At 39.0% G+C, this 24,206-nt stretch overlaps 1 protein-coding gene and 1 non-coding gene across 5 annotated transcripts in view; both read right to left on the bottom strand.

Moving 5' to 3' along the window:
• The window catches only part of RNGTT (RNA guanylyltransferase and 5'-phosphatase), a 186,154-nt gene that overhangs the window by 19,103 nt on the left and 142,845 nt on the right, over positions 1-24,206 (bottom strand). For all 4 annotated transcript variants that reach the window (XM_040697864.2, XM_004940391.5, XM_419843.8 and 1 more), the window contains one exon: positions 14,462-14,528. In XM_040697864.2, the coding sequence (XP_040553798.1) occupies positions 14,462-14,528 (67 nt within the window). The remainder of the gene's footprint in view (positions 1-14,461; positions 14,529-24,206) is intronic.
• Positions 19,559-19,668, bottom strand: MIR1451 (microRNA 1451). The gene has a single exon (NR_035016.1). It is a non-coding gene; the product is annotated as a microRNA 1451 (primary transcript).

Genomic DNA, 24,206 nt, shown 5'->3' with positions numbered 1-24,206 from the left:
TAACCTTGTGTAAGAAACTCCAACTTTCTAATCAGAGGTCTAATAGACCCTAAGCTTGCAGGTTTTATGGTTTTATGGATTATATTTGAGGGTGTAAAATGCTTGGAAAAAAATATATAAAAATCTAGAAATTAGCAGTAGTGGAAGTGACATTAAAGCTTGTCTGTGGGAGACACTATACTGGAAATGTTCACTTGTAGTTAGAACAGCTGTACATTAAGAATTTGTTCTTATTCGAGCCTTTAATCTCGTAACTGGAAATATCCACAGAGACAAGCCAGACAGGTACCTGCACCATTACCTCAGTTACTTAGCATTTAGGACATTGTTTCTGTATGCAGTCCACTGGCACTCTTAAAGCAATTTAAAGACCCAGTGAGGCACCTGCCAGGCTCCGCTCTCAGAGGTTCTCAGATTGCCCCTGTGGAATGAGCTGTCTTCCACAATCTATACAGGGAGCCTGTGGGGCATATGACGGCTGAAATTACCCTCCTTTATGGGTATTATAATCAGACAGGATATTACCCACAACCCTTTTTCCTTTGTAAACTGATATCCTGCATAATTATCTCATTTGATATTTCTTCTACCTTCTGTGTTATTGTTTGCAGGCCTATTCTTTTTCATTTATCTAAATTTAATCTGCATTTGCCTTTTACTAGCCCTAAAACAACACAGCACCTCTCAATACAAGGATTTTTGCCAACTGCTTTTCTCCAATCTTATCAGTATCTGACATTTAAAATATTTCTCATTCATGATGCTCACTATGTGCTTTCTATATATTATAAAGAAAGGTCTCCAAGACAATTTCCTCGTCAAAGAATTACTCTGCTATACCATCTCTCACCCTCTGCAACTTCAACATCTTGATTTATTCATAAGTAATTTATTTTAAAGAGATTATCTTCTGCATTTTGCAAAAGTACTACGAGTTCAAGCTCATTTATCAAGTTCAACCTCATTTGTTCAGTTTAGACTCAAAATCACTCACCTCTAAAAATGTTCACAAATTTAGATCTACTGTGCCTATAAATTGTTAAGAACAATTTGCTTTCTCTATCCCCTCAAGCCTTCTGTTGGCTGTTCTTATGATACTTCTAACCAATGAACTACTAAGAAATGCTTCAAGATGACCTAAAAGAACTTGCACAAATACCTTTACATCATTTCATTCAATTTGAACTCATTTTAATATGGTATGGTTTTTTATCTAGAAATCATTTTTTGTATGTACTCTTGACTATTATCCATTCTACTCCCTTTATTTCATTTGCCTACAGTACCTACAAAAGCCTCTGGTTTAATGCAGAAAGAAAAGACAAAAAACTGATTTCAAAAATGAGAACAGATTAATCAATGACAAATATGACATGAAAAGAGTTTCAGAAGGAAATAATAAAGATCCACAGATTTAGGGCAGTACTTTCTCTGAGAAGACAGTATCTACAACAATTTTCCTAAATTGCCTAAAACTCTGGGAAGGCTGAGCACATTTGCTATACTGTTTAAGTATTGTATTGTAGTTAAAAGAAAACGCAAATGCAATTGTATTGATGGAAACCAAGCATAAGCTTGTCTGCATCAAAGGAAAAGCAGTCTCTGCTTCAACACAAGCACGGGACCTGGTCCCATAAAGAGATGTTAGCAAAATATCCTCAATTACTCACAAGAAAGTTTATACTCTTTGTATGGAGAGGCAGGTACAAAACAGGTTTCACAATGTAGTTATAACACGGTAACAGCTGCAGCAACAAATTACCACATTCAAGGTTTTAAAAGCATCGTGGACAAATCATCCCTCTCCTGCAAGACGATTTCTGTGAAACATAAGAAAGCAAAACAAAAAGCACTGCCAGGCTCAAATCACTCATGTATTGGAGCCAGAATATTCTCAGACATAGAAGCCTGGAAAAGAAAAGCATGAACAAGATGATGAGGACTACAACAAAATACGACTTGCACTGCAACATGGTAAATTTGGCAGTTTTACACTGACTTGTTCAGTTCCACCAAGATAAGTACGGGGGCAAGGGGAGGGGGGGGAGCGAGGGGAAAGGAACAACACAATGCAGATGAGAAATACCTGCAAGGTCTGTGCTTCTGTGCTCACTTACTGCTAAAATGAACCTCTCATTCCGAGAATCTTTCCCTGCAGTTTTTAGTTGGTAGTGAGCAATAACTTCGTGGTTCAGACAGAGCTTAACCCTTCTGTTTCACAGTGTCTTCAGTATGGAGCTATTTGCATATTAACATATGTAATTTTAATAACGACACAAGCTGCATGTCCCGATGTTTACATTGTCATTGTTTATTTCCATACCACTGGGCACAGGAAAGCTGCTGTAAGCACAATCTGCACATCACTTTGAAAATCCAATTTTCTGTATGACTGTACTTCTCAGAACAGCATCCTGTATGTGATCGGTTGAGTACAGTAAAACATAAAATAAACCAGAGAAGAAAGTAAATGAATTTAAGATGAAGGAATGCTGAAACAAACAAAAAACCAAAAACAAACAGAAAATCATGAGAACTAAGGTGTGATGACATATATTGGCTACTGCTGGTTTCAAATCTCATTATTTATCAATTGAAACAGAACCAGAAAGTTCAAACAGACCACCCTTAATGTAATAAAGAATAGCTGGTTGGCTTAATTTCACACATATCATGACAGAAGTACTCCAATCACTAACAGTGGGAAGGATGTTGCTTCCCCAGTCCCATCCTACCAAACCATACATTTGAGGGCTGCGTGGTGAGCAGTTATCAGAGAAGACTGAGGCAAAAATGTTAAGTACCTCAGCCTTTTCCTTGTCTGTTGTCTTGCCTGTATCACTCACTAGGGGAGGTATGCCCTCCTGAACTTTCCTTTACTGTTTGAGGTACCCGTAGAAGTCATTCTTGTTTTTCTTGGCAACCCTTGCCAAGTTTAATTCAAGCTGGGCCTTGGCTTTCTTGACCCCATCCCTACACAGCCTAGCAGCTTCCTTATACTCCTCCCATACTATCTGCCTCCGCTTCTACTGCCTGTGCATTTTCCTCTTGCTCTTCAGTATGACCAGCAGATCCTGGTTTGGCCATGCTGGTCTCTTGCCTTCCTTTCCTGGCTTGCTACACCTGGAGATGGAGAGCTCTTATGTGCTAAGCCTCCTTAAAGATCTGCCATCTCTGCTCTGCACCCTTATCCATGAGAACAGTTTTCCAGGGTGTTTTACTGACTAACTCCCTGAAGAGCTGAAAGTTAGCTTTCCTAATGTTTAGCTTCTCTTTTAACCTGTTACTCTGGACCTTTGCAATTCACGTAGCCAGTTTTGTTGCTTTTCTTCTTCGCTCTTTTTAAATTTGGATAAATACTCAGAATAATCTATAAGCGTCTTACATTCTATAGACATTCCTGAGAACACTAGTGCTTTTCAGTTTGTTACGCTCACAGATGTTTAGTTTAAGCCAACAATAGCATTTTATTCTCAGTATATACCATACACTCCATTTAAAAAGATCCATACTGTCTCATTACATGAAAACTGCTGCAAAATCACTTCAAAGGAAAAACAAACCATTCTTCTAAATAAATATTTTAGTGGCAAAAAATGTTTTCGGAAAGAGGAGTCAAATCTCTGGAAGGTAGTGCAATCCTAGGCCTTAATGGAAAGAAAGATGCTTTCCCATATTTTTGGTATTATGAGGAAATCAGTCACTTACAAAAGTAAACATTTAACAGGAAATATATAAATAAATAAAGGATACTGAGAGTGGAGAATTGAAAGTACAGTAATGCAGTAATGGTTGCAGCCATGGGAAAAGATAGGGAAGAAGAACTAACTGGTACACTGAATGTTAATATTACTGACTGAAATTAAGCTGTATTCAATCACCAACGGTGGAGGCTCTGAAGCATCCAACTGTAGAATTTCCTGATGAACACAATATACGATGCAGTTTTATATATCTTTGAGAACCAGCTGTATTTCAGTGCTGACTGCCTTTACTATACAGTGGCAGAAACCAGATAAATTCAGGTTAGACAGGACTTCCACCAACCCATCTAATCCAAACTCCTGCTCGAGGCAGGGTCAATTCAAGGATGAGCCAGGCTGCTCAAGGCCTGTTCCAGTTAAATTCTGAAAATCTCCGCCTCACAATCTCTCTGGGCAACCTGCTACTGCTGTGCTCAACCAACCTCACTGTGACACTGTTTCCCACATATCCAAATGGAATTCTCCCTCTTCTGCTTCAATGTGCAGATCTGAGATGTCTATTCATCTGTTTTTTTCTGAAACCTCACTTGAAGTGATAGAAGACAGCAATTCAACCACCTCATTGTCTTCTTTTCTTCAGACCAATCAGACCCACCTTCTTTAACCTTTCCAAACACAGCAGATGACTGACCCTTCCTCACAACCTCTGCAGACTCCTCTTCCACTGAGGACTCCAGAGCAGCATTCAGTTTTGGTCTCAAAAATGCTCAAGTAGAGGACAATCATGAATTTCCTTGATGTGACAGCTAGGCTGTAGCTAACACAAGCCAGGCTATGGTTGGCCTTTAACTTTCTTTGCCACCAGGACCCTAAGGCCCTTTCCTGCAGAGCTGCTGCATGGAAAGGCCAGGGAGATCTCTGTCCCAATAGCAAAACTAGCATCTCGCTTCTCTTAAATTTCACGAGCTTCCCTTGTCAGCACTTGTTTTTCTAAGCTTTTAGAGAAATGAGGCATTATCGTACTAATTTTCTATCCCTAGGAAAGAAATCACAAGAAATAGAAGGCTTTAAAATTTGCAATATGTTCAATTTTTACAATACTCATTAAAAGCACTTGATTTTCTTTTTCTTAAACAGTTATTATAGAAGTAAATAGAAAGCTTAAAAATATATAAACTACAATCAATTAGCTATTATTTTAACCTTTCCAGAAGGCTTAATTTATTCTATGCTTAACAAGAAGAAACTTGGATTGATTTTCTAACAAAATGACTACAAGCTGATGTAACAAAAGATGTCCAAAAAAAAAAAAAACCAACCCGACAGCCCAAAACCAAGCATCAATTATTCTATCTTATTGGCAGCAACAACAGAAAACTGCAGAGGTAATCTTCTTAATTCTGTGAACTTCTATGGAACACTCCGGACTTCACAAAGAACAAATTTGTTAACTGAATTCATAGGCATAATCATGAGAAAAAGCAAAACGGGGACTATCTGATCCAGCAGAACACAGTGAATTTATAAAATTACAGTTCATTAACATTTTGTTCTTATGGACAACAACTGTGGCAGCATACAAAATCAACTGCTTCATTTTTGCAATGCTCATGCAGATTTCCTAGTTGGTATTCTTTCTCTGTTTACATCACCAGTTCCCAAGCCTACTGCTATTTAATATTTTTTTTACTACTTTGCAATGCATCTACAGAGAGTAAACGTGCCCACTGTATGCTGGCATTTGCGCATACTATAAACACACACAAAATATATTAATTGACATTATTAGTGTCTACCATTCCCAGGCAGGACTTAGGGCTCTACGCAGGGACTAGAAGAACGCACAATCAGGGCTCCTTGCCCCTAAGCGTTAGCAACTGCCTTTGAGAAAAGCTGCCAGCAAAGAATGTCAAGATGTAGCGAAGTGAAAGAAAGTACAGAGACTTTTTGTTTCCTAATTAATTTTCAAAGTAATCATTCAAAAGGAGCCTGTTTTCAAAAAGCAGCTAAATTTGCTACCTTTAACAAACACAGAACTTAGGAATCAGTGGAGCATGATTTCTTGCCAGCACCTCACAACACTTTCTAACTTCCAATTAGTTCAGTGAACTCCAGCGCCTCCCTCATCTTCATGGGCTACCAGCTGAGCACATAGGGCAGTTTGTTGCTTTCTAGGAGTTGCTGTCACTACTCCAGAATTTTGTTAATGAACATATTCACGCTATTGCTTAAGAGACCAGGTCAAACAAATGCACCTTGAACTCAGGAAAGAAGACAGTGAGATGCATTATCACTTCAGGTTCTGTGAGGATCACTTCAAACGCTAGCCTGCCCTACTGAAAACTCTATTGCTGCAGAGAATGAACTTGTATTTCTAAGGACAGCAAACACAGCCCAAGATCCTGTATCAGACAACTTCTCATATATCCCACACCAGTCTTATGAGGAGTGGCTGAGGGAACTGGGATTTTTTTGTCTGAAGAAGAGGAGATTCAGGGGACAACTTATTGCTCTCTGCAACTGCCTGAAGGGAGGTTGTGGTGAGGTGGGAGTCGGCCTCTTCTCCCGCATAACTCGCAATAGGACTAGAGGGAATGGCCTCAAGTTGCACTGAGGGAGAAGTTCAGGTTGGACGTCAGGAAAAACTCCAAAAGAGTGGTCAGGCACTGGAATGGGCTGTCAAGGAGGTGGTGGAGTCACTGTCCCTGGAGGTGTTCTAGAAATGTTCAGATGTTGTACTGAGGGACATGGTTTAGTGGGAAATACCGGTGACAGGAGGACAGCTGGACTGCGTGACCTGGGAGGTCTTTTCCAACCTCGGTGATTTTAGGATTCTATGAGAGTACCTTGAAGATAAAAACTAAGATGTTGAATGTGACACAGCCCTTTATGTGAAATCTGTGCAGATGAGAGGAGTGAGTGGAAAAGGACTACAGATTCAGGCACCAGAAGACATGTTCTCAACAATATAGGAAATCCCACAGGGAGACTGCACGTCATCTTCTTGTAACAATAAACATGTGGAACAAAGCTTAAATTGTCACCCTGAGAAATTCACTTCAGATTTCCTGATAATCAGTCCTGCTTTTTAAGTGTTGGTGTTCCCATTTATAGACTTCAGCGTAACACACAAATATAGGATGTTTCTGAGAAAGAAACAAAATAAGGGAGAAAGAATTCCTTACTTGGCTTCTCAACTTGCAACAATAGCAACTCCAGTGATGCTTAGAGTGAGTTCCCTGTCCATCAAGAGGACATGAAAAAAAACTGCTGCAGCATCCCACAAAACCCTGTAAAATATTAGAGCCACCAGTTCTGTTCAGATACTATTAACAGTAATAAATAAGTATTAATATTTATTATATTTATGACTATCCTAAAGATACAGTTTGAACCCAAGAAGAAGTAGAATATGGCGCAGTTTTATCATAGGTTTGTGTGCTTTAATTCAGAGTGACTATGTTTAATGAAACGTAGCAACTCAGATTATCAGTTTTATCTTCCTCTTTCAGAGTCATCGAATCATGTAATTGTTATACTCCTTAACACTGCCTGCTCCTAGTGGAAGCTGAATCCAGATCCTGTAGTTCTCACAACCATTCTTCAGTTTTCAGAATAAAATTATTTCTGTCAGGCGAAACCCATTTGATCTCTTACCATTATTTTGCTGTAGTTTAAAATCACTTTCTCCCATCAATATTCCCCTCATTGCCCATGCTAATTCTGCTAATATATTTGAAGATGAAACAACCTTTCTTTTACATTGTATCTTGATAAGCTAAGCAAACAAGTTACCTCTATTTTTCTTAATTTTACATGTTTGTTCAATCCAGTAACTGTCACTTTCAGTTTGAGATAATTTGTCTTCAGCGTGATCAACCAGAACCATCCATCAACAGGTAAAACTCACTCTCCCTTTTCCTCAGGAATGTATCTCTCCAGAGGTTCTACAGCTGTCTCTGCCTTTCTCATGGTTGCACCCAATCCATTTCTCCTATATACAACTGATGTTTTTTTCCTGAGACACATCACTGTTAAATGAGGATGCTTCAGAAGATGGCAGATGTGCTTGTTCCTGTGCCTGCACATTTGAGCTTTTGTTATATTTTGTCCTATTTTATAACCTACAGCCAAAGCTCAGTCAGTCCTTCCTATGCTGGTTCTCTTTTGTCCTTTTCCTGTCATCATCAGTACATAAATCCTCAACCACAGTAAAAATCATCAATAAAACTATTAATATTAAACTAAGCATCTTCTCAAGATTAGTCCTGGAGCAGCTCCACCAGCACTACGCTGCCAACCCAACAGAATGCCATGCCCCAGGAACCCCCTAATCACTGAAAATGATGGTTAAACTGTATTGACAGCTTATTTTTTTGGATAACGATGTCAAGAGAGAACTGCAAAGACACTACCAGGTAAGCGGTTATTTTCTTCCTGCTGAAGGCATGATATCCCTATGTTTTACTCAGTCGCATTTCTTTTCACATAAAATAAGCTAACAGGACAAGAAATACAAAGAGATCAGCAGCAGAAGCAACACTCCATTTATGTCTTCACTAGCTGTACTAGCAAAAGCAAGAATCTCTGTTAATATTTAGGAAAGTCCAACAAACAGAGCTTTGTATAACTGGAGCACCAGTATGCTGTTTCTGGCTGTCAGCAGGCACAGAAAGAAATGTTCTACAAGTATTTTGCAGAAAGACCATACATACTGCATTGCTGCTCGGAGATAAGTCAGGATAGCAGTTGAGTGGATGGAGAGAGTTGGACCCACCCTGCTCCTAAACTGTAAAGATTCTGAAGAGCTGTATTCAAACAGTGAGCTTCATGACTGTGCTTTGTGATTAGATGAGAGAGCAGCAGACGTTCAGCTTTGGGATCGCCAATTGGTAGTAGGTGTCATTGTCATCCAGGAAGAAGGACATGACAGCTTCAGAGAATAAGCCACCAGCTTCTTCTAACTTAAGAAGTGGTGCACGGAAAGCATCTCTTTCACCAGTTCATGTTTTTGCCCTCTCTTTTTCAAAAACATTCCTTTTGTAAATTGTGGCCATTCACTTCAGTAATCACCTGCAGAGGTTTGATCTTGTTGAAGGAGTTACAAGTGAGTTACAAGCCTGCTTCTTAGACATGATTTCATCCCCTGTGTCTGGAGAAAGGCCAACCAGCCACACTGAGAAAGTTTCAGCTCTTGAAAACATTACAGTAAATTCTCTGATAAGCTGACTGCATTTCTAAAAGTAAAGGTGGGTAGATTTGTATCTGGAGGGTCTACCGGTTTAGCTGTGATCAGTGAAATTATTCTGGGGCAATCACCCACTGCAGGGCTTCTGCCTGGTAGGACTCTGCTCTGCTTCCTCATGTTTCAAGTTAAAAGCATATTTGCTGAGGGAAAATAACACAGTTGGGCAAATAATAGCTTAGAATCAAAGTGCAGTCCTGGAGTGTGGGCGGTAGGTTTAAGCAACCTCAGCAATCAGCAATACTGTTCTCAGGTTTAATAAAATCACAGGTAACGGCTACAGAGCTGCAGATCAGAGTACACAGCTCGATTTTTGCTCAACAGAAAGACTGCTTCAACCACAGCAGCAAATTCCCCATCAGCAAACTTCAAACTTTCAGGAACTTTCCACTGGGCTTACAGCCTAGAAATAAACTAGTAAGAACACTATTTCCAAAGTACTCTTGTGGCCATTAACCGTCCCCATTAAATAGAACAATTCTATTTTGAACAAAGTAGTATTTATTATGCAACTTTTAAATAACTACTCTTAAAATACTAAAAATAAAAGGGCAGTAATGAATCTTTATTTAAATGGTAATTAAATGTGTTAAGAACACAACATGAAACCAGTCATTAGCACAACAGTAAAGGCTGTCAGAAGCTTCATTACCGATTAATAATGGAGAACACAACGTACTGAACAGCTTCCCCTAATCCTAGAAGCAACTAGGAACTGATCTGCAAAAACTTTCAATCCTAATAGATTGATGAAACAACATCATGGAATTTATAATTACAGGTTAGAGCACAGCTAAGCTTTCATTTTGATCTACACTGAACAAATCTCTGTTTCAAAAGCAGCAGATCATGTACATAAGGAAGACTTCTTATTCTGGAAACAGGTTTAGAACGCTTTGCAGGTGACTGCTATGTATGCTGAACAATGAAATGAGTAACTTCTATTGAACGCAACATTTGCATGATGCATTTTCTTTATTAACTTCATTCTTACCAAAAGAATACAAACAATAACTAATGAAAATAGATTTAAGAAAGTCTGCCAGCCAATTCCAACTAATGTCAAGACTTTATTTTACTGATCAAGACAGTCACACCTACAGAAACCTTCATAAAATCTGTTTTTCTAAGAGATATTTAATAAACATAACCACTCAAGATCCAAAGGTGGAAATCATGAATGCAGATATATATGACAGCAACTACCAAGACAGTAACTTAAATGGTTAAAGACTAAAAAAAGTAAGCAAACGTATTGTGAAACTGTTCTATAACACCTTTGAACCAATGCTATATTTAAGCAGTAAATTAAAATAATTTAATTTAGAAACAAATAACAATTATAAGAACTACCCTACATGAAATCAATTCCTTCAACACATCATGAAAGAGCAGTCCTGTGGAAATAAAGTGAGACTTCACTGCTAAAGCGTATTTGACTTTCAAATCACTAACTCATCACCAGCTAACCGGAATAGCCATCATTTTTATGAGCTGCGGAGCGTACTGAAACTCACTGTTACTCCAGAACAAGAGCGATCACAAACTTCCTGCAGTAACTTAAAGATTCTGCATCCTGAACTCTGTTCAAAGTGGCAACGCACAGAATCTTTAACATCTATGAACAGGCACAGAATATTAAATTACCGGAGAAGAAAAATTCAACGCAGATCCCTCTAGCCAGGAAAACATTCTTTTTTCCATTTCTTCTAATCTAACCACTACCAGATACAGAGTTCAAACACTTCAGGAGCGAATGTTTCTCATTCCTTTTGTATAATGAAGCACAGAGATCAAACATCTATCAAGCACTACCGCTGTAATCACTGAAAGCAAGACAGGAGGGGGAAGATGGGTAATTTTGGTTAATCTTACCAGTTCATCTATGTCTCAGAAACATTATAAATATTGATATATATAAATATTAATGAATTACAGCTCACGAGGAAGAAAGACATAGAATAATAATCTCGAGAAGAGACATCAGTACTGAAGAATCTTTCCCCAGATTTGCCATCCACAGTCTTCATCATCAAAGACGCTGTACAATTATTGTCCTGTATGGTTCTGGAAAATCAAAACTTGTTTGCTATTGCAAACGTACACTTTGATAAGGAGCTTTTCTCTGCAGTTTTTTAAATGTACATAAATTGAAACATGAATTTATGAGGACTAACGTGGCAGTTTATATGTTTACTATGAATATTTCAAAGACCTGATAACATTCCTATTCATCCTACTGAAAGCGCACTGAAAATGCATTAGAAGTAACGCTGCAAAATAATGGCTCACTTTGAGTAATAAATCTACACTGACAGAGGAATGTAGTGGTTTGGGGCATTCCTTAATGCATGCATTTGGCAAGTAATGCCATATCTTAAAAGAAGACCTCAACAGTTGGGATCTTTGCAAGTGGGTCATTTATGTAACAAGAGAGACCTATCTATCACATATCACATAAACTAAAAAGTTTACCAAGACCCTGCCTTATATATATCCCACGACAAAGTTTGGTTCGCAGTTCTTTTAACTGATGAGATCATTAGCAGCAGTGTATAAAAGACTGCTGGAGGAAGAACAAAAGAAACCTGTGTCAACAGTTCCAGAAGACCATGGTATACCTTCAGAATACATAAAGTTCCTTTAGCAGTACCAGTTCTTAATGTGAATCATTACTGCTCACTACTGGTGCTGAAGGTCTCTAAGAAGTTGCAGCCTCATCACTCTACATCAATTCCTTTGCTGTCAGGCAGCTGACATTTCCTAGAATCTCCAAGGAATCAGATATGAGTCTGAATTTTAAAAGTTTACTGTTTTTGTTAACTGTGCATCATTTCCTAATTGAGAACCACAGAAGAGATTACTCTGAGACAAGCGAGCTTGCTATTTCAAGATTACCTTTATGTCTGGAAAATAAACAAAGCAGAGATGTGCAAATATGTGCCCATGTATACACCCCTATAGCTCCAGAAATAAGCATTATTTTTGAGAGAGTACAGCTATGCGGAGTTAGCTCATTTAAATATGTCTATATATAATCTACACTCATTTAGTGGATAATAAGGTTTGTTTTCCCTAGGTGGTAACTGAGAGTTATTTTGAATATCCAGATTGCCTATTCTGTGGCAAATGCAACATTTAAAATGAGAGCACAGCAGCAATATAAACGAGAAAGTCTAATAGTAGCATATTCAAATTAAATTTACATCAGATATTTATCAAGCATTGTACCACATATACACTACAAACAGCAAATATTAAAGAAAACATTACTGCACTTGGATCTTGAACACTGTGCCAATCCCTACATTTTAAGAGGCAAGAGTAAAAATGTAGAAGGATAGAAGGGGTGTAAAGAGTGTCCACTGGAGATACTGAACGGCTTGGATAAACGGAGCAACTAGATTAACTCTTTGTAGCTTGGTACATGCAAGATTGGTATTGTATGAAAGTGGATAAAGTCATGAATAGAGAATGACTGCTCATCCTCTTCTGATGTAAGGGTTAGGTGAAAAAAAATCAAATTATTAGGCAACGGGTTTAAAAGAAATAAAATAATACCGTGACTCATGGTGATAGTAAGGCTTTGTATGCTGGAAATTCAGTGGATAATCACTAAGAAGTGTTCAGAGAGGAAGGTCCAAAGAACCTGCACAAACATGCAGCTGCAACTTGCAGCAGAGAAGCCCATGAATGCAAAGTGTAGGAAACTGAATGCATACTTTGTATTTATTCTGTTTTTGCACTCAGTCTTGCAGCTTGATCCTGTCCCATGCATCACATCAATCATTTTTTCAGTGGAAAAAAGAAAATTTTCCACTGTTGTCTGGCAGAACAGGCTCTGCCCCCTCTCCTCAGGCTAGCAATCAGATGTGCATAGTAACCAGAAATGAAATGCAGCCAAATCTTGAGAACACCAACCATCAAGGCAGGGTTAAACTCCCTGATTATCCCTGGGAAAGGAAGCTGAGGAAAATATCTCCTAAAAGATGGCACTGAGTGGGGCCAGCTCAAATGCTCAGTAAAAAAAAATAATCATCACCATCCCTCACCTTAGGCCCCTTCACACTCCTTGAATGTTTATAGAAATAAAGGGTCTTATCAATGGTACCGAGACCACAATAAAGAGATGGAACATAATGGCAGCCCTCCACAGTGATGACAAAAATGACATACACCTCAAAGGAGGGATGATCTTCACTGGGTGGGTAATAGCCATGTTACCCACAGGCATAGTTTATAGAGGTGTAGTTTATTAAAACAGATCATCCTCAGTCCTAAAGACGATGAGATTACAATTAGTCTTGCAGACCACGTGAGTTCAGAATTCCCGGGTATCATTCTACATTCTTTACCTGTTTGTACATTTTGTGTACTTACACAAGGCATTTCAAGAGGCATGATTATGAATTGTTATCACCAAAAATATAAAAGCTTTCTTGGGATGAAATTTCTTGCAATGCAAGGTATTGTGCCAGAAATATTTTAAGTTGTTTGATTATTAACCAAACTGAATAATATATATATATAAGTTGGTAATGGGAAGATGAAAAGCAAGCATCTGTTCTTTTGAAGCCATTTGAAAACAGTACAAAGGTTCAAGGTAGGAAAAGCAAGTATTTGCTAGGTGCAGTTGGGAGTACTGTTCTTTAGTAATGTAATTAGGGATGGCACAGCAACACATTTGAGTTTTAGAAATTAAGTTTCATTTTGATGCAAAACAAGAGTAAGGCTTTTAAAATTGAGAGAAAGAAGAAAATGAACACCCTGGAGGATTCAGTGTTGCCAAGAGTGCAGGATATGCAATAATTACAAGTATCATTTGGAACATTTCAGCATTCCAAAAGAGACGCTGCATTTCCACATCCCATTGTAATGGATGACATGCTTATGCCTTGCTCTCTTTGTCCTAAGTTAAGTCCCAATGACACTCACCAAAATCAATCCATACATTTTTGTGAGACATTTTTGTTTGCAGGTGACATGACGGTAACTAATTAGCAACTGGTAATTAGAAATGTTAAACTATTACAGTTCAACTGAAAGAAAAGAAAGTGACATAAAAGACAAATGATTTTCCAGCAATTTCTGATCTTTTTATAGTAAATCCAGTAACTCTGAGAAAACAATCTGTGCTTTTTACTGCAGTATCTCCCCTGTCAAGGTTTACCTGCAGAATTACAGAGTTCTAAAAATGGCTTTGTTTTGAAATGTCACTGACAAGGTAACCTAAAAAAAAAGAACATTTTGGTTCTGATAATTAAGCCAGATCTAAAATCAATCAAAAGATTATAGGAAAAACTAAACAACTTTGAAAAGCACTCAAATGTAACCAGAAACAAACCCAGAATATGGTGAACAACAACAAAAATTTGCACTATTTCCAATTAGTTTTGCTGGAACTGTATTCATACACTTTAAGTTCTCTAAACCAAGACTTAAAGCTTACAAAATAAAGTATACAGAACTGAATTAGCTTAAAAAGCCTCTCCGCCCTACTTGTTAATCCTACCTTAATCTGTGCAAAAGGTCTGTCAAAGTTTCCAACGTAAAGAAGACCAACATTCTGGGTGAGTAGCCTAAAAAAAAAGGAAAAAAATATTTTAAGATATCACTTTGCATCTATAAGCTTCTTGCATCTCCAACAGTCGTTACTGAACTATATCAAGGGGACCAGGCTTGTTGCAATGGCAGGAGCTATCTTTGCAAACACGATTACACAATCCTACGTGAACCAGTACAAAAACGAAAGATGCCCTGTGCATTGTACCATGTGCATTGATTGGTAGCTTGCTTTTTCTTGTCCAAAAAACCCTTCAACAGAATAATTTCATAGACTCCTTTGTGATGAATGTCACTCAATACAACACAAAAATGGCACGTGCGACCCATTTCTATTTATTATATACCTTAGACACAAAAATACAGTCAGACTAATAAACACACATCCAGAGCAGCAGGCTTAAGAGTCAACCAGATCAGGACAAATAAAAGCATTCACAGTGATATGAAAGCATCACTACAAGAAGAGAAATAATAGAGAATCTCTGTTATAATGTCTAATGGCTTCCTAAATAGAAAGCGTCAGACCTAGTTTGTGCTGGTTATTCTCTTCAACTCTTTAGAGTCATTATGGGCACTACCAAGATTCAGAGGAATGGTAATATAAGTTGACTGAAATAAATGTTGTTGCTACTGAATAAGTTAGCCTGATTTCTGCAGATATTGGGCAAGTCAGAGTTGTTACTACAGCAGCTCCAAACCAGCTTTCCCCCTGTACTCAGCACTGGTGAGGCCGCACCTCGAGTACTGTGTCCAGTTTTGGGTCCCTCGCTGTAAGAAACACATCGAGGCTCTGGAGCGTGTCCAGAGGAGGGCGACAGAGCTGGTGAGGGGTCTGGAGAACAGGCCTTACGAGGAGCGGCTGAAGGAGCTGGGATTGTTCAGTCTGGAGAAGAGGAGGCTCAGGGAAGACCTTATTGCTCTCTATAATTACCTGACGGGAGGTTGTAGTGAGCTGGGGGTCAGCCTCTTCTCTCGGGTGACTAGTGATAGGACTAGAGGGAACGGCTTCAAGCTGCGCCAGGGAAGATTCAGGCTGGACGTTAGGAAATACTACTTCTCTGAAAGGGTGGTCAGGCACTGGAACGGGCTGCCCAGAGAGGTGGTGGAGTCATCCAGGTGGAGCCTGGTGGTGTTCAAAGAGCATTTGGATGTTGCGTTGAGGGACACGGTTTAGCGAGAACCATTGGTGAAGGGCGAATGAATGGTTGGACTGGATGATCCTGTAGGTCTTTTCCAACCTTAGCGATTCTATGATTCTATGAAATACCCAAAGAACCAGTAGGAAGCAACTTTAAAGAACAGGGAGAAAAAACCATTGCTGTAGTCAGCTAAAGGTTTATGAGGTAATGTGCTAGGCAGGCTGGGCAATCACTACATTCCTCTTGCTAAACAAAGGCAAAGAACTCATGCCCTTCAAGTAAGAGGCTCCAGAAGCATTACACTAATGTAGACAGACACCTTTAAGGAAAAGTCTTTGACTGCAGAACACTGAAATATTTTTTTTTTAATTAAAAGGGACATTCAGAATCCATCATATTCTTCAGTAGTTCCAAGTTTTCATTACCTGTTTGCTATTAAACATTTTTCTCTTTCCTCTGATTCTATATTCTGTTCCCTTTAATAAGAAGGTCTCACACACAGTCTAAATTCTCCCCCTCCCCCTTCCTAGAGATTGTCAGTAATTAAATAAGAGTGTATGCATTGTTTTGGTAAAGTGTGACTTCAAATGCATCTCTTTCTTAGAAAATTTATGTTGTACATATATTTATATACACACACATCTTTAATTCACAGTGAATGCTTTTTCTATACATAGTCTGGTTGTCTTTTCCAACCAATTTCTCACCATCTCCAGCTGTTTTTAAAAACAGAAGAAAACAGAAACTTTGATAGCAGCAAGTAATTGTTTTGACCTTCAATACACAACAAATGCCTCATAGTATGATTTTGATTCTTTCCAGTTCTTATGGCAATACACATGACCTTAAACTGATTCACTAACAGTGAGAATTATTGGAACTCAGCAAAATGGCAAAGTCAAAACATTCGAGTATTTAAAACCGTAAGTAAGAAGTGGTGTCAAGTTATGTATCACCATCAAAATCCTCTTGTAATTAGATTACACACACAGAAATGTCCTGGCTATTGATAGAAATACTCAAGGGAAGGAAAGAGTAGTAAGGAGCTGAACAAACCAGTCACGTTACTGACAGGTAAGCAGCTTTCTCACTTTGTTCATCAACATGCCTGGCTCAGGCTGGAAGAGCTTTACTGTTTTGCAATGGATCTTCAGTATTGACACAAAGTCGGGATGAATATGTCAAATTCACTTTTACCCACAATAAATTAAATTCATTTGGAACACAGGTCTCTGGAGTTGAAAGAGTCAGTGCATTGATCAAATCTCCTAGGAGTATAACGCAAATTCAGAAAATATTTAAGGCTTTTCTAAATGAAAAGGAACATATGGGAAGTCATTAGTGGAAAAGGTTAAAAGAGAATCCATGAAAAGAATTCACGGTACGTAACCACGTTAGAGAGAGGCAGCTTAAAGCACCTTAAAAAGAACTGCATATAATTTTTGTCAGGCAAAAGAATTAATAAATAAATAAATAAATAAATAGCCAGCTGCATTTCTAATAAGAGACCTAAAAAAAAAAAAAAAAAAGAAAAGACAAGCAGTTAATTATTCTCACTTGGTCAATCTTCATGATCCTTGCTTTACCAGAAAGGATCATTACAAAGCTGAGTCTTTAAGATAGCTTTATTTGTAAGTAATGAACACTGAAGGAACCTTAAGACTGGTCTTTCCTGAAGATAGCATTGCTTGTCTATGCTACTTAACTTGCTATCCATATTGTACATTCAAAGCCTGTTAGTTTTCCATACAAGCTCGCATGGTTGAAATCAGCATCCCAATATGATCACAATTTCATGTCCTGAAATCCCTCTCCCCACCAAACAGCTTGAGCCATCAAAAAAAAAAAAAAAATCTCAATTTCATGACTAGTATAAACTCTTTTACTTCAGAGACATTCTGGCCAGCACAATTTCCTTATTTCAGAGGCTGAACTCACACAGTAGCTTGCAGAGGCAGGTGGGCTGCAACAAGCCAGCCTACAACAGGATCTCTCTCTATGCCTCAACTGCCTCCAGTGGAGGAATTAAAGAAACCATGTGCCGGTGAGGAGATCGGTGAGGCAGGGGAGCAAGTGCCATTTCTCATCTCTCCCATCACACTGAAAATACTTTTAAAGTACTTAAAATTAACATTATACCATAAAACTTCAACATGTGTAAATTGATATGGATATTCTCTCTTAATGGTCTCAACTAACAACCCTGTTAAGTTAACCAACATTTGCCTTTGAAGACTTTCAAGAGTGGCGACGGTTAATTATGAGCACTTGCATGTTTTCTCATGACGTCTTCTTGAAATTTAAGTAGTCTGTTTCTTACCTAATTTCACATTTGCACAGTTCTGTTCTCCAAATCCCATTGGCAGTACTCAAACTCAGCCTTGTCAGCAGCTGACAGCATTGACTGAAACCAACACCAGCCTATGAAATAGTGGTGATGGTTTCACAGTGCAGTTGTCGTGTTTGAATTTCACATTCAAATAATTACCATAGAATTATGAGAAACAACCATCAAAAATGCAAATGCCTACAGGCATTTCACATATAAGTACTTACAGTTTAAAATACGTAGCAACATCCAAAGTTGTCTAAACTAACTGTATTTGCTTATAGATTGCAACGTATTTTAGTTGCAGCATATTTCATTCAATTCATTACCAATATAACTTTTCTTTTTTCTTTTTTCCCCATAAGTAATAAAAAACCAGAATAAAGGTAGGAAACAACACTCCAAGAAGCAGTGGTTCTTCAGGAGAAGCTGTCCATGAATAAAACTACAATCCCCATACTCTTTCCCATATAATGAATTGAGCGACCATCTCCCTAGACATAGACATGCCTATCAGGGTGTAGCATTATATTTCATAAAAACGCTGTAACAGAAAATTATTAGGACCAATCATTTCTGATTTTTGACAACATAATAACAAAGTCATAAAGACCTTCCCAGTAACAAGAAAACACTGCCAAGTACCCTCTTTTCTGCATTCAACATCTTAGATTTGGACTTCTCTATGATCAAAAGAGCACCCATGTTTTCAAAATCCCAGCTGCAGGAGCCAGTCTGCAAAGGATGCTGACAGCAGGAGCAGGCATGGTCGGGCACAGAAATATCAAGAAGAGGTGGCACTAGAATGGGGGTAAATGTTAATAAATATGGGACAAGATTAAGGGCTGGGTGAAAGGAAATTTGGAATAAGGAAATGTGAGGCAGCAGGTAACCTGGCAAACGAGAGTGATAATGAGAGATATAAGAATACTGCAAGGCAGCCCTCTGGACTGGAAAGCACTGGGAGAGAGGGGAAAGCTAGGCAGGTTAGGGCTATGAGAGCACAGGGACTGACTGGCCACAGAGCTCACCCTCCTGAGCACAACCAACCTTGCTCTGGGAGCTGGTACAGTCCCACACCCTTGTCCTCTTCACACCTCCCACTGCCTTTGGCCACGGGAACCTTTGGGCCCTTGGCAAGGGACTTAATCGGGATAGCTCATTTCAATGAAGTCTGACTGCATTCACTTCTCTGCATGTCTATTCTGGTAACTCACCAATAGCTGTCAGGTAGGATGAAGTGTCTGCTTCAAGATATTCTCAGCAAAGACTCAGGCACATCTCGCTGCCATACAGATGCTTCAGCCACCAAGTAGTGCTGCGCAAAGGCAGAAAGTTGGCATCAAACAGTCCCCCACATCCTGTTGGCACCTTGGCCTCGAGGACACGGCTCGAGCATGAGGAGAACCCTCAGGGCCATCCATCACACTCCAAGGGCTGCTCTGACTACCTAACGGGGCCACACAACGCATCGATCTGAATACATCTGACCAGTTCATACACGAGCCACCTGTGAGATTCCCTCTGGACTACGCATTGTGGGAGGCTTCCGCACAGGAGCACGCACAGAGGTAGGGGAGCAGGGAGAGCCAGGAGCCGCTGCCTCTCACAGCAGCGAGTTACGGCAGGCGAGCTGAACGCGGTAACTTGCTCCTGTGCGAGGCAGCAGCTCCTGCGCTTGCTCTGTTGTAAGACCATATTGTCATTGCGCAGGAACGCAGTGCTGAGATGTGTGGCCCCAGCCAGCAGCGCACAGGTCAGACAGGCTGGGAGTGGGAAGCAGGGTGTGAAAAACGCAACATGTGCAGTAGAGGGGCTGAGGAGATGTAAGGGAAATAGCAGCAGAAGGTTGGGGAGCGTTGCAGGATAACAATGAAAAAATGAGCAGGCTTGAGACATTTGTTTTTTCCAAGATGAAAAGCTGCGTGAAACAGGCAGCAGGAAGCACGCAGAGCCGCCTGCAGCCATGCCTCAGTTATTCACTATCCCTCTGGGAGAGAAAACGCAACTCCTTCCTCAGATTTCAAAAATAACGCTCATCAAAATCCAAAAACTTAGAGCTGTTTATCAAACGGTAGCATCTCTGTTTGGCAATCCTCAAATTCAACTTAACGGACATCGTGGTCGATGAATAGTTCATTATTTCACATAAGTCACTAAATTCTGTTTCTCTGGTTTTGCTCTTGACTGTTGCTTGCTCTTTTTACTAGCTCTTGTAATCACCAAAAAGCCTGACTTCAGATGAGAGACGGTCTTATGCATTCTATTCTTTCCTCTCTCGTGTTAAGCTTGTGAAGTGCTACACTGTACCAGCAAAGCTCTGTTGGATCTAACATGGCTTTCTTATGTTGTACAATCAGACAACTATTTGAGAGTATCCAAGGCTGCAGAAACTTCTGAAACTCAGCTACATGCTACACATATTTGTTTGCACTTCCAGTGCTGGTGTAGCTGGAATTCACTGCTGTCATCGAGGGACCAGGGGCAGCATCTATAGGTGTGGCCTGGTCTGCTCCTGGAAAGAAGTCTCTTCAGGCCAGAGAGGGCGTTTCCTGGTTGATGAGAACGGCAGACCGATACCTCAAACACTCCTGGGGTCTGCATGGAAGGGACTTCACCCTAGCAGATATGATTAACAGGAATATCAACTCCACTGATGAGACGACGGGATTAAGATGCACGTACTAATTCCATTTTGCAGCCAGAAGCAGTACCAAGTGGCTAAATGTGCCTGACGGTCTGACCTAACAACTTCATCCTGCTCACGCTGCCAAAAGACATTTACAGTCTTCACAGAGTTCACTGGTAAACAGATTTCAGTCCTGAGAAGACGTGTATCAAGTGTGCATTAGGTGTGAAGCAAAACCGAATGGAAAACCAACCCTGACAGCGGTGCTGCTGACCCCTGTGCACATCCTTATCTTTATTGCTAGGGTCCTCTCTGCATATGCATGAGTGAATGATTAAGGCTGGAATGGGGAAAAAAAAAACAAAACAAAACTACTTAAAATATAAATTGGACAGTCAGATACAATTTTAGGAAAATCACCGTGACTGCTTTCTCATGCTGAAACTCCATATTTAAAATAACTATATAATGGGAGGTTAATATTAGTTATTATCCAAAAGACTTCACATTTCATTTTAAAGTATGCCTTCTCCATCACGAGCATATACAAAAAAAAATCCATCGCTATGCTCTATGTATGCTTTTCACTACGTATAAAAATCTTTCTTGATGCATTTTCCCATTTCAGGCAGGAATGACTGTTGTAAGTTAAAACTACAAATGAACAACTGCCCTGAGAACAGAAGGAACATCACCACAAGTTCAATAAATGTATTTTCAAACATTATTTGAATGGCTTTGACATTTTCTTTGAAAATAAAGGTAACTTCTACATAAGTTTACAAATTTGGTGTTCCTTCATACAAAGAAAGAACATCGTTACTGCATACTATGATACAAGCATAAATAAAGCATAATGGCACAGCAGAAAGGATGCCATATTGACACAGCCCTGCTGATGCCTTATTAATAAATATTCCATATTTATCCTGTGTTCACTTGAACTGTGAGGGAAAACAGCACACTGTGCTGCAGTACCTTAACCATGGAAAGAGAAACAGCTTTTTAAACAGTTTATTGAACTGTAACTTGTATTCTACTGTGGCAGTACTGCAACTACAGCTCGCTTCTTGCTTAGGACAAACATTCCCCATTGCTTTTCAATCCCTGGAGTAATAAATTGAAGGAATTGCAAGAAAATTAATCAGAAAAGCATTCCGTGGTTGACATGCATAGACTTCATTCAACTTAGAAAATAATTAGTTTAGTATTTTATTTCACAGACTAGCATAACAGTAGCATAGCGAAAGTATAACACTGGATTTTGTAAAATATAGAAGTGCATACAAAGGGATCCAATAAAAATCTGAAAAAGGCCACTATCAGTGCATGCATGAGCTTGTGAATTTCAACTGAGATGCATAAATGGCTAGCAAACAATGTGCATCTAATGTTGCTTGAAAAGTATAAAGTGCCATTGAGAGTATGAAGTATACGTACTGAGAGTTCATTTAAGCAGTAATGTATCTCGCATGCAGAATACTGACAATGGAAAAGCAGGGGCTTCACATACAAGACAGGAGAGCTTTTCCCAGCACTCTACAGTGCATTTATGAAATCCCTTTTTTAGGTAATGGAAATATTCCGACACAATTTTTTTTACTCATCACTCATGCACGAAGAGGAAAATTTTGATGGACAAGTATAAGCCATCTCAATGCAATCCTCCTGGGAGACAGCAGACAAATAGGTTGTATATTCGATTTAGGTCATTTTCCCTCAAATCACAGCACATACCAAAGAAACCCCACAACCACCTATGAGGTGGAGAAGGCACTAAACACAGCTAGTTACATAGCACAGGTGCAAAATAATTGCCTTTGGACTCAGAGAAGAAAAAGGTTGGGAAGGGATGCGTGTGTTAAAAAAAAATAAATAGGGAGATTGTAAGTAATTTTACAACATTAAATTCATCTCTGAAAGAAAACCCCCAAGGAAATTTAAGCACAATCTTTTCACTGCACGATTTCAGAGCTTGCAGAATATCCCAAGCCAAGCTAATGGTGACAGCCATTAACATAATATCTAAGCAATATTCATAGGGAAAAAAATGCAGTGGGTAGCTCAACTCAGAACTGAATTCAACACCCTCAGCTTTTCCCACTATGGTATTCCAACAGTGTAGGCTATTAGTTGCATTAATACCCATGCTACTTTCTGAACCAAATGCAACTTAGGCAAAAATATCAATATTACATGTTAATAGCCCTTCATAGGAAGAGCTCCTATGCTTATCACTTGAAAGGCTTCAAGGAATTACATCACTACCTACAGTAAATCACTGTCTGTCACTGACTATTGATGGCAGTAATCTAGGAAGTGACTGAACCCTGAAAGACATACTGCCACTGAACAACCTCACCACTGCTATGTACCAAACCCCCCAAAAAATGACACTTACAGAGCCAGAAATGGCAGAACAGTGACCTCATATTTGACGTAATGGTCTGTTAGTTCTCCTGTATCATGGTCAAAAAGAATAAACTGAACAATATCAAAGTTTACATTGAGCTATGAGAGCTTAATAAGCATTATACTTTCTTGATTTTTTTTTTTAAGTTTTATTTTGTTTTGGGGGTGAGATCATATTTGAATGCTTTGCTAGAGACAGGGAGAATAAGACCATAACATCCAACGTTTTCAAAAGCCCTTCTTTTTGCTTGCTGCACTTATGCCTACTGTTGATTATATTTTAATGTTCATTCAGGCTTTGCCTTGCTAGCAAATCACATAAAGCAGCATTTTGACTACATTTACATATAACTTATCCATAAAAAGTAAAAAAGACAAGTAAATAGAAACAAAAAGTACCCATTAAATAATCATGCCCATTCCCCCACCAATGGAGGATTATTCCCTGTAGTATAATGAGCAATTTGGCCACGCTGGCCATAAATTATCTGAAAAATGAGGCTGCTTGCCTTTTCCTTTGGGAGATCATTACATAGTCTGAGAGATTTCACTAATAGAATCTATTTCTGATGGTAAACCTCAATTTTTCTTTCTGAATATTATGCCTCTCATCTCACTGAAATATAGGACAGAGTCAGGAACTATTCCCAACTTGCTGAAAGACTTCCTGCATGCAGTGCAGTGGCTCTGCCCACACTGATCCACATCTTGCACAGACACCATACCCCAGCAGTGGATTATGCTGGAGCAGTGCAAATATACTTTCTGGTTTATTCCACAGGGTTCTTTCAGCCTGGCCATCTTTTAACAGAGATCACAACAATACCACATTAAACACAGAGTTTGGTTAAAAACTGACACCGCAGCGCTAAATTCTACAGTAGGAAATTCCAATATATAAAATGTCTACTTAGATATTCCAAAGTCAAAATAAAGAAATCTCAAGTGTCTCAGAAGCTACTTAAGAATAGCAGACTTCTAATAAAAATTAGAAGAAATAATGGAGATAAAGGTGAAAAAATCTCAGGCATATCCAAATACAAATCCTGTAAAAAATGTGAGATTCACTTGATCATGTGAAAACAGAAGGAAAAACCAAGGAAGAAAGAGACACTGCTGAAAAGCTGCTGATTTGTTTGTTCCCACTGGAAAACAAACAAAAACACTATCAAGTGAGGGACGC

Source organism: Gallus gallus, chromosome 3, assembly GCF_016699485.2.
Source record: "Gallus gallus isolate bGalGal1 chromosome 3, bGalGal1.mat.broiler.GRCg7b, whole genome shotgun sequence".
Taxonomy (NCBI): domain Eukaryota; kingdom Metazoa; phylum Chordata; class Aves; order Galliformes; family Phasianidae; genus Gallus; species Gallus gallus.
This window is presented reverse-complemented; position numbering and strand designations above follow the sequence as displayed.